The sequence below is a fragment of the Populus alba genome, chromosome 4, assembly GCF_005239225.2.
Source record: "Populus alba chromosome 4, ASM523922v2, whole genome shotgun sequence".
NCBI lineage: Eukaryota > Viridiplantae > Streptophyta > Magnoliopsida > Malpighiales > Salicaceae > Populus > Populus alba.
Genome location: NC_133287.1, coordinates 17,768,526 through 17,780,934, shown reverse-complemented (window position 1 = coordinate 17,780,934; position 12,409 = coordinate 17,768,526). Strand labels below are relative to the sequence as shown.

Sequence of the window (12,409 nt, the reverse complement as noted above, 5' to 3'; positions counted from 1 at the left end):
GAAGGCATTATAGATATCAAGTTAATGAATTTTCCAATCACATGAAACAACAATGGAGAAGACTAATCTGACGGTCGCCTGTTTGTTAACAGGACTAAAGGTTTCAGAGTAATCAATACCTTCTTGCCGAGTGAAACCTCTAGCAACTAGACGCGCCTTATACCTCTTGATGCTACCATCAGATATGTGTTTAATCTTGTACACCCACTGACTACCAATAAAATTCATGGAAGGGTGAAATGACACTAAGGTCCAAGTTCTGTTTGCGTGTAAGGCCTGAATTTCCTCACGCATAGCACCATGCCACACCTCATACCTGTTAGCATCATTAAAAACAAGTGGTTCATGACTGGGAGGACAAACTACCCGGCTGAAAGAGGCAGCAGAGGTTTTACTAGTGGCAGTAGACAGCACTGTCTTGGGCTATTTAGGACGGAGGACCATGTGATGTTGATGAGCAGCTAGGCATGGAGAAGAACAGCCTATACCTGGAAGGTGCTAGAGAGGATATACGAAGAAACCTACACATAGTTGTAGACTAGCTAGAGAGTCAGTGGAGGGATTGGTCGGCAATGCAGACACTAGTGAGGCTGCGACAGAACTGGGTTGGTCTGCTACAAAACCAGGCTGCTTTGCTTCAGTAGACTTGAGAGCATGCACATCTAGCGATGGAGAACCTGTTTTTGCACAATGATCATTGGAGAGACAAGCATATGGTGACAGTATGGCAGTGTTGGGCAGTGATGAAGGGGTGGCAGAATCTGTGGGCAAATAGGTGGTCTGTTGATGTGCGGCAAAGGGCATAATTGAGTTATGGTTGGGGCCAGTTTGGGAAGTAGTAGGCTGAGAAAGTGGAGGAGGGTCCAAAAATGAAAGATAGGTAGGTGGTGTGGGAGGCACCGGTGAGGATGTTACCTGTTCAAAATTCAAAAACAAAAAGACATTTTCATGAAAACGAATAATATGACCAAAAGATTGATGTCTTCTCCCAAGTGCAGGAGTGTTGAAGTAATAAATAACCCGGCAAGACCGGGGTCGAACCACAGAAAGGTTAATTGTATAAATTATAAATAACAATACAACAACAACAAGAATAACAATAACAATAACAATAATAGTAATAATAATATTAACAGTAATTGTTGTTACTCAATTTTGGACCCCCACGTGCTGGAGATGGTGTATACTTTTTTTTAACAGAGTATAGGAGTTTAGCTCATGTTCGCCAGAAAATTGACAAAAGCACAAAAAGAGTTTAACTCATCAGGTTTTTTTTTAGGTTGATCAGGAGTCTTCATAATGCTGAATTCGTTCCTTTTTTATCTGGTCTTTAAGGTTGAATAAATCCTTCAGAATTTGCACTAAAAAATGGTTTTGCTGCTGTGGCAATTTTTTGTTCCAATTTAGGCTCTGATTCTGACTCGGCTTCGTACGATATCTGACCATCCTAGGTATATTCTGTCACTCATGACATGTTGAAAAATTAACGTACACCTTCATTAGGTCCTAGGGATCATATTTCTTAGGGCAGATTCTTAGTCAGATTTGGATGCTCAGCATTGTCAGATTAAGAACCTTTTTGACCAACTAGATTACTGTCAGTTTCTGTTCTATAAAAAGATTTTATCTCACTTTGACTACTTCATCAAAGTTGTAGTCCTAGATGCGTAGATGAATTTGAGCTTTTGAATCACTTGATTCCGATATCAGAGGCTCAAGATGTTCCCATTTGAATATCTAACATGAAGGCAGAGAGTACTGCCGCGAGAAGGATATTGACCCGAGTCTGCACTAAAAAAACTCTATTTTTGGCCTAGTTTTGTGATTTTTTTTCTTAGTTCATACTCTCAGTCATATCAGGATTCTCGGCATTCATCAGTTTTTGAGTTAGACCCGGGGATCCCTTTTGACCAACAAGATTACTGCCAGTTTCTGTTCTATAAAAAGATTTTATCTCACTTCGACTCCTTCATCAAAGTTGTAGTCCTAGATGAATTTGAGCTTTTGAATCACTTGATTCCAATATCAGAGGCTCAAGATGTTCCCGTTTGAATATCTAACGTGAAGGCAGAAAATTCTGCTGCGAGAAGGATATTGACCCGAGTCTGCACTAAAAAAACTCTATTTTTGGCCTAGTTTTGTGATTTTTTGTTCTTAGTTCGTACTCTCAGTCATATCAGGATTCTCGGTATTCGTCAGTTTTTGAGTTTAGACCTGGAGATCCCTTTTGACCAACCACATTACTACTAGATTCTGTTCTGTAAAAAGATTTTATCTAACTTCGACTCCTTTATCAAAGTTGTAGTCCTAGATGCGTAGAATAATTTTGGCTTTTGAATCACTTGATTCCGATATCAGAAGCTCAACATATTCCCATTTGAATATCTAATGTGAAGGCATAAAATTCTGCCGCGGGAAGGATATAGCCCAAGTTCGCGGGGCTGATTCGAAGGATTTTTTTGGGACCAAGGACCGAATCGAAAATTGTTAAAATGAGGGATTTAATTGAAGAAGGATATTGAAAGCTGGAAAGGGGGCAAGATCATCATAAATGACAGGATTTTTTCCACACCGAAATAAGGAAAATGAGACTTTGCAGCTGCACCCTCCATCTGATTTCTTTCCTTTTTCGCTACAAATTCCTGCTGTTTTTCCTTTATCATCATGCTTGAATTTTGGAGCTGCAACCACGTTTCTTGCCTCATTCCAAAGGGAGTAGCTGGCCCTATGGAAGGAAAGAAAATAGTCACACCCTCCTCTAAAATTGGAAAGAAATCAAACGTAAAGCACCAGCATAAAATCAGAATATTACAGCTTCCTTTTACGTTTTTTTACTGCAAATCAGTAGGGATTTACGTCCAAGGATAAATGCATTGAATCCTTTCTAAATGGAGACATATTTAGACTATATATAAGCCCCTCTAATGACCTAACTGGGGCAGCAAAAAGAAAAAAAAAGGGGAGCAGAAAAATAAGAAAAGAGAGGAGAGAATAGAGAACGGGAGAGAGACAGCAAAAGAAAACAAGAAAGAAGCCTTTGCTCCAAGTTTTTGCAAATAAAAATTGCAGAAACGGGAAAAGAACATTAGGAATCAATAGAGAAAGTGACGGAGGCATAGAGTAAAGAAGGAGGCAATAAGCAGACCCAAACACAGAAACATAAGAAGAAGGATAGACGCAGACCGAGCAACCATCACTCTTCCAACGCCACTGCAATTTCTTCATCGCCAGGATCCGCAGCAGGGACGAAGGAAGTGCAGGAACCCGTTGTAGAGGGACTGATGAAGATGCAGAGGAGAGAGAAAACCAAAAAAAATAGGCGCAAAAACAGAGCAGCAGGAAAATATTTGAAACGGACAAACACAGATCAACCATCACGCCTTCAACGTCGCTGCAGCTTCTTCGCTTCTGTTCCCAGGTCTGTTTTTCTCTTCACCCCGCAGCATGCATTTTTATGTTTTAAGTTTGCACTGTTCAAGTGAATTAATTCACTTGAACAGTATTTTATAAACTGCACCCCTTTTCTTTTTTTCTTTTTTTGTCCAACCGGGTCACTTGTTTGGGCAAGTGACCCAGCCGGACTTACTAACGTTTTCTTTTTTTTTTAAAATAAAATAAAGAGAAAGTGATTTATGATTTTTTTGGTATGTTTATTTTAAGGTCTGAATTCTTTTTATTATAAAAATATTAGTCTTGTGTTTAATACCCGGTTTTTTTTGTTTTTTTGATGCAATGTGATAAATATACATATATATCAAATTTGTTTTCTTATGTGTTGCATACGGCCAATACTCTAACATGTTTCGAATGTCTTTTTTTTTATATATACAAAAAATATTGGAAGTTTTTTCTAAAAAAACTGTTTTCGCATGGATTTCTTAAACACAACAAAAATTGTTTTTCTTGCATTTTTGGATTTTACAACATGTTTGTAAAACTCCAAAGGGTATTGGCCAATATTAAAAAAAATATAAAAATCTTATTTTGGGTAGGGGGAATTCATCTATTATTCACCGCTAATGTTTGGATAAAAAAATCCTTAAAGTACGAATATCCAAAATATTATTGGGAGTAATAAATCTGCACACATCCTTGAAAGAAGCCTTGATTATAATCGAGGCATTTCAAAAAAAAATTTTACTCCATAGTTTACGAGCCGTGAGAGTATAAAATATTAAAAAAATAGGTTTTTTTGCACCCTAGATTTCTAATTTTTTTGTCCCTCCTCCTTGCGATTTATGAGTCACAAACTCTTGAAATACTAAGGGAAAAATAAGCTTTCGAAGCACATGGAATCTCCTTGGATTTCTATCCTAATAAATTTTATTTCAATCAAACCTAGGAAAACTGATGTGATTAGAAACCACCAACACCATAGCAATTATAGAGCAAACCAAACACCAAGCAGCTTACCTTAGGGAGGGCGTACTAGGGGTGCTAATACCTTCCCTTTACGCAACCAGTCCCTTGCCTTAGAATCTCTGAAAGACTAGTTAGGGTTCCTAGTGACCATAATACTAGGTGGCGACTCCTTTACACAAAAAAGACCCTGAAATTCAATCGAAAGTCGCCGCTTCGCCGCGAGGGTGTGACAGTAATAATAATAATAATAATAATAATAGTACTCAGTACGTGGCGTTGTTATACCTGAGAATGATCTAAAAGATCGGGTCACAGGTTTCCAGCCTATAGACTGAGTTTATGAAAAGATCAAAGAGATATATTAAATAATATAAACAAATTTCTGATGTGAATGAACAAGGCAAGACCAACAATATCACGATCCTTGATCAAACACAGAGCATACTTAACGTACATAAAATATGACAAGAATGTAAATAATAGTAGTAGTAGTAGTAGTAGTAGTAGTAGTAGTAAAAAAGGAGAAGAGGAAGAAATTAATAAGAACTTTGAGATGGAAGATTACTATAAGGAATAAACAATGATAAAAACAAATGTTAAGGTTAGAGGATCCACTAATGGTATTTCAAACAAGTATAGTATAAACTCTTATTACTCAATTTGGAAACCACACATGAAGGAGGTTCCAATCAGATGATTTGTCATTAATAGCTCATTATAAATTGTTCACATGATCATATTAATTATCTTATTTACATAAGACTTAAGTTTTAAATATTGTCAAGAGTTCATGATGCTAACTTATGTTAATAACAAATCAAGTTCCTTTCATAGCATAGGTATAGGTAATACCATACGGTTCATATGGTTGGGCTATCAGAGTGCCAAGCATTTGTTGTACCAAGTGTTATACAACATAAATCTAGATTAACCATTTAACAAGCAAGGTATTAAGAATTAGTAAGATGAAAAAGATAAGACATGTTAATATTAAACATTAAGGTCATGTTGAGTTTACACTATACTTATTCTTACACCATTAGTTTAACCTTTTCACCTTGACATAATAAACTTAGCTAAACATAATGAAGAAGAGAAACATAAATAAACAAAACAAGAACATAAATAAGATACAAGTTAACTAAGGAAAAAAAAGGAAATGAAAAGCATAAACAAGATATTAATGAAAGCAAAACTTAAGAATTACAAAAAAAATATAAAGAGAGAGAGTAAGAGCAAGTTCTTGATCTGAACAACCAAGCCCCTAAATGCATGGCAAATGCCTCCTTTTATAGGCTAAAATTCAGAATTATTGATTTGATGACTAATTGTTGAGTGGGTGGCCAACTCTTGACTTGGTGAAAATCCTTATCTTTTTGTCTGAATAAAACGAAATTGCTAGCATCAGAATTGGGACCACTTGAAAACATGAAAGTTGTAGGAAATTGACTCAGATTTATAGGAAAAAAAAATAGAGGTCATTTGGACTTCTAGAACTCCAAATATGGGTCAAGCACTAAACAGTGTTCGGGCTGTAGGCCAGATTCAAACTTCTCTGTTGTTGCTATAATTTAGACTTGCAAACGACCTTCTTAGATCTTAGTGTCCACATGAAAGTTATAGGCCTATGTCTTACTGAATTTGTGTAAAAATTTGAGATCATTTTGACATCTAGAACTCGAGATATGACCCAATTACCGAGCTGTGTTCCAGTTTGGACTGCACCAACATCTCTTTTCTAAGTTTAGTCCTCTCTTTGTCCTTTCAATTTCCATACTTGAACTCATCAATCAATCCTTTGATTTATGTGATAGGCCTGCATTTAAGATGAACATTTACCATATATTAAGGTATTTTATAGTATCAGACTTGTTATTATAAAACATGCTTTAGTTAAGGAGTTATTGATACTTCAAGTGCAAAATGATGATATAAAACCTTGATAAATATGCACTTTTAAGTACTAATCAACGAATATGACGGGAGACATAAATATGATGGGATTCTAAATCAAGACAAAGATAACTAAGATGGGATGAGTTATAGCCTAAAAACACATATGGAGAGGACTGGAAATCTAATTTATAAGCATGATATGGACGCAAAAAGGAAAAACAAAGACACCCAAAAGTACATAGGAAATTATAATTAGGAGTACGCTGAAACAGACACTCAAACGGAGATGTATTTTGGAGAACAAAAGTAGGCGTCCGATTAATAAGATATACCGATGATTCAAAAGCATAGTTCCAAAATTGCAATGGGGCACTACAGTAGCCTAAAAGGGTTCGGCCAGTTTCGACAATATGTCGATGACAATGTTCAACAGTGCCATTTTGTTCTTAAGTATGAGGATAGATTAACCGATGATGAATACCAATTAGTTTGAACATATTTAATTTTAAGGGAAAACTGACGCTCAACAAGTGTTTGAAAACGTTGAAAAGTGGATACATCAGATTTCGCAACAAGCGGATAATACCATATATGTTTGGTATGCGCATTGACAAAAATAACTAAATAATGGAAGCCATCAGAAGAAAACATAGGAGTAGGACCCCAAACATCACTAAAAATTAAATCAAGTGGGGTAGAAGTTTTGTGACTTGCAGGTCGCAATGACAATCAGGACGACTTGCCTAAAGGAAAATCTTGACACTAAGCAAGAGAACGTCTAGAAGTACATACAATTTTATTTCTTGAAACTAACAAATTTAAAATACGAGGAGTTGGATGACCCAAACGACGATGCCACAGGTCAGTAGTCGCGGAGATGTAAGAAGACCAAAAAGCTTGAGGAACTGACATGGCGGAAGACTTGGAGAGGACATAGAGACCATCATTACTCTGACTAGAAAGGAGAACTTCCTTGGTGACGAGATACTTGACATAAAACATAGAAGTGTGAAATTCAAAATAAACATGATTGTCATGGCAGAATATTTGAACAGATAACAACGGTTTGGTAATATAAGGCACATGGAGAACATTAGATAACGTAAAATTGCGTTTTTGGGAATGTAATGTGGTATGTCCAATATGGGATATGTCAAGACCCTTACCGTCACCAACATGCAAATAATATTTACCTAGATAGGGTGCAGAATTGGTCAGAGATCTAAGATCAAGTGTGACGTGTTGATTTGTGCCGGTGTCGGGGAGCCAAGATGCAGCAGAAACATTCCCAACAACAAGATGATTAAAGGACTATTGAATGTTGTTGCGAAACTAGGGACAATTAGGAGTTGTGTGATCGAAACTATAGCACAAGTGGCAGTGGACATGCTGCTGTCCAGACCACTGCCCATCCCATGAGTTGCGCCTGGTCTGCTGTCAGTTGTTTGGCCGCCAGTCTGCAGTAGATTGGTCCCTGTTCTGGTGAGTGTAGTGGCTGTTTTTAGGACGCCAATTGCCTCCAGAGTGACCCTTATTGCGGCTAAAGTTGGGGCTATGATGAGACAGAGCAAGGTGAGTAGAAGGTGTTGGCAGCAGTGGTGGCTACTGAGGTAAAGAAGAAGACAACAGGGAGGTTGCAACATCCATGGTATGGAAGGAGTTCTTGTGCAGAAATTCATGGGTAAGAAGGTGGCTATGAAGATCAGCGTATGACAGCAATTCTGCCTTGGTTATGAGACTTGTTACCAAGTCTTTGAACTCGCCATGAAAGCCATGAAACACATAGAGATTGAAGTCTTCAAGAGACATAGGGTGACCAGCAGCAGACAATTCGTCAAATAACGATTTGGCTTGCTACATGTATATACTAATCAATGAGTAACCTTGTCGAAGGTCTTTAAAGGAGCCATGAAGTTGCATGATGCAAGAATTAGACAGAGAGGCACGCACTTTATCAAGAGTGCGCCAAACACAATGCGAGGTAGAACAATCTACCATGAGATGCAACACATCCACGAAGAGAGAGGAGAGTAAAGCACTCAAAATAAGTTGATCATGTTGCTTCCATTAAAGAAAAGAAGGGCTGATGATAGATGAAGAACCAACAGAGCTATCAAAAATAATATATGGAGTACACGGCATTGAGCCGTCAACGAAGTGAAAAACACCTTGATCAAGGAGATATGGCTTCATCTGCATTCGCCAATAGAGATAATTTGTGTTTGTAAGTTTCAACGAAACAACTTGGTGAGTTTCCATGAGAGGCAAATGAACGATAGATACTTGTGAGGAAGAATCAGAGACATGCTTTGCAAGTAGGGGCTACTGTTGGGGAGAAAAGACACCACTGACAGCAACTTGGGGATGGTTGGCCGGCTGTGCTGCACCATCGATGGAGAGAGAGAAGTCGGTGGCAGCAGTAGAATCCATGGAGAAAAAGCAGAGAGAGGGCCGGATGTAAAGAAAGGGAGGGAGAAAAAAGTTCTGATGACAGAAGGCTCTGATACCAAGTTGATAATAATTAGGAGACTTAACCTTTAGGTTAGCCAACCCTTTCTCTCTCTATATATAGGGCAATATATAGTAGTAATGGTGGAGGTTACCACACAATAGTATGATTACAATATTTTCTATATATAATATTTTCTATATAGGTACATTCTATAATAAATTAGGATATGGGAATAACAAATCGCTTCTTCTTGGACTCTCCACCACAAACTGTCAAGAAACCTTTTGGAGCACCCATTGATGTGGAAGCTGTAGAATGTCGAGGAACTCGCTTAGCGATAACAGTAGGCAAGCGAATACCCATGGTCATCTTGCTGAGGTATTTTTTCTGAAGAAACGTAACTATGTAAGTGCTAGGGAATTTAATAAGGTTTCATTTTTTAATTCAAGGAGATGATATCAATACACAATGCGAATGCTTGAGTTGTTGTGATAAAATGTGCTGGTATATATAGAGGAAAACATTTGTACAAAATCCTGTAAATAATATGGTCAGTGCACAGTAATCATTTGCTGGGGTCTGCTCATGATAGCTAATGAGCATAACATGGTCTGGTCTTCCAACTGTCAAGAAATATAGGGACCGATAGTGATTCATACCGTCAATATTGTTCCGACATATTGTTGGGAAGCAAAGCGACCTCCACAAAAACTTAACTGGGACCGGAAAGGGTATTTAATGCTGACTGAGATGCAAAACCAAGCGATCTCGGATTAGGTATATGCTGGATACAGTTAGTTGAAGTTTGGTAAATCAACCAACCCTTCGATTATCAGACAAGCTGTGGACTACTAGTTAGTACATGACAAGTCACAACCATTGCTTTTTTCACTGTCTCCCACGTTATATTCAACAAATAGAAACTCATCTATAATCTTTATTTCCACACATATCATTCATTCATTGAAAGTCCTGAACATGTCTCTCAAGCATATGTCCCTATTCCAAAAGTCAGTTGTGCGTTGTGTCAACATTTAATGTCCCACCATCCAATTTACAATCTTTAGCCTGGACCTCGATCAGGCTTATCTATGTACATGTGGTCGTAGGGCATTCTGGTGTTTAGACGTGTAGACATAGTAGGAGAGAGATGAATCCTCACTACCCTATTGTTGTTGATTAATTAGAAGGCAAGGTCACATGATCCCTCATGAGATGTCCTAAGCAGACCCTAGCAAATGATTTCTAGCCGCTCCAAATGCTGGAGGTTTTTGTTTTTCTTCATGCTATTTCTTCTATATATACCTAGATACGTACTGGTGTCTCAACCAAGTCATCACATTCTCCATTGAAATCTTTTCCTTAAGTGACAAACTCTCTTAAGTTCTTTTCTGAAAACATACATCAACAGTAACACCATGACTGGACATCTGGCTGCTACTCTAGCCAAACAAATTCTACGCCGATCTGTATGGAATGCAAGTAAACCAGCTTCGAGATCTTTAGATGTACCGAAAGGTTTCTTAGCTGTCTACATTGGCGAAAGAGAGAAGAAGCGATTTGTAGTTCCAGTGTCCTATCTGAATGAGCCTTCATTTCAAGATTTGCTTACTAAAGCTGAAGAGGAGTTTGGTTTTAATCATCCAATGGGTGGTTTGACAATTCCTTGCAGAGAAGATAAATTCATTGATGTCCTTTCCAGCTTGAGCAGATCATAAATAGAGGCAATCATACTAACCAGATAGAACAAATTTGTATGGCATAAATTGCCATTTTGATGTAAATACTTTCTGTTATAGAATCAAACTATTTCAACAAATGAGAAACCTTCTTTGATTCCTCAGTTTCGTTTAACAAAACTTAATAAAACTATTTCATCAATCCAATATCATTGAAAGTTATCAATATGATGATTGCGTTAACTGATAGAAATGGCCGAAAATATTAAATCAAATATTTATTTGGTTTGACCTATAAGATTCCATGTCGCCATTGATTGTTTAAACTCTGCCTTGCCCTTCTCACGCCCTCTTTTATTTATGTTTGTTTAACCTTGGTTAGTCTTTCTCTAACACTGTTCAGAAGTTCATGCTTAAATAGATATGGCCAGTACCACAATGAATACACAACAAGGCTCAATATATTTGGCCAAATAAATCTTCCTGGGGTTAGCATTGTTGCTTTCTGTCAACATACAGGAAAAAGTCTCTCTTGGTGGCAACCACATTTCTTTTTTCTTTTTTATTTTCTTATGATGGTTCGTGGCTAGAAACAATCATATTGTCAATGACCAGCATTAATTTCATCATCTGCAGCGCCAACAAGATTTCTGAAATGTGGGATAGGTTCTAAGAGGAAGGGGCATTGCCACCGGCTTCACATGCTCTTCACAAGGCCTTGTCTAGCAAGAATTTGTTTTTATTTTTTTTTCTTTTGTTTTTCTGGTGATCCATGTATGAGTTTTTGCTACAGCACTAAATGCTGGTGAAGGTTGCAGATTTATCAAGGCAAACCTTTCTGTTTTTAACCACACATCTCAATGGAAATTTCTAACAAGACAAATTTGGTCCAGGGGACCCCTTCACATCATTACCAACAATAACAAACTAGATGTCTGAAGCATGTCCTGCATTCTAATTTCATCCACAGAAAAAATCCTCTTTCTGCAATTCATGAATTTGAAGTGGGCCACTCTTTTATGACTGTCTCCAAGAACTGCTTAGGCATAATGTGTACCAACAAAGTATACTGATTTAATTCATTATAATTTTCTTGATGATGAGTTGCAAGACAGGACCATGTGATCCTTCAGCTGCTTATGTCTGTAAGCAAACCCCACTTAGACTGCTTCTCCTCTCATCCACACTTCATAGATTTTCCACGTACTAAATCCATCTATATATATAAATGCATCTCCCCACAACCACATCAAGTCCTCACATTCTCTCATAGAAAGCAAATCCTCCTCCACATTACTCTAAGATCATCTTTTTTCTAGCAGAATAATACAGATCACACAATGGCCATCCTTCTTAAGGGTATCATGACTGCTAAGCAAATTCTCCGTCGGTCAAATTTGCTTGCCAACCAAGCAACCGAAGTTCCTAAAGGCTTCTTTGCGGTCTATGTTGGAGAGAGCCAAAAGAAAAGATTCACTGTTCCAATCTCATTCTTGAATCAACCTTCATTCCAAGAATTGCTAAGAATAGCCGAAGAAGAATTCGGATATAATCATCCGATGGACGGTCTTACACTTCCTTGCCGAGAAGATACCTTTATTGACATCATTTCAGGCTTGAATTTATCATAACACAGAGCAGGAATTAATTTGCTTCAAAACTTTTGTACATCATTTACTTTTGGTAGAGACAAATGGGATGGGAAATGTCCACCCATAATAGAATTTATTAATACAGATCTGCAGAGTTGCTCTCACTTTCTCACTGTCATTATTCAAAATTAGAAAATTGTCTCAAAGATCTATGATCCTGACTTGAAAATCTTGATACCTATGCTGAAAAAACTATAAGACCACTCTTAATTTAAAACAAATGGATAATCCATCATCAGAATAAAAATTGCTCGGTAATTAGTAAATTGTTAAATAAATTCACTTAAAATAAGGTAAAACCACGCTTTTATGGTCGATTTTATGATTTTATGTGAAATATAAATACTACCAGTTGAAGAGAAATTAGA

At 37.4% G+C, this 12,409-nt stretch overlaps 1 protein-coding gene across 1 annotated transcript; it reads left to right on the top strand.

The window, feature by feature from the left end:
• The first annotated feature begins 11,664 nt into the window (after positions 1-11,664).
• On the top strand, positions 11,665-12,090 carry LOC118036542 (auxin-responsive protein SAUR21-like). Its single transcript, XM_035042256.2, has one exon. It carries the CDS (start codon positions 11,730-11,732, stop codon positions 12,018-12,020), a length of 291 nt encoding a protein of 96 aa, XP_034898147.1. The 5' UTR covers positions 11,665-11,729; the 3' UTR covers positions 12,021-12,090.
• Positions 12,091-12,409: the final 319 nt, after the last annotated feature.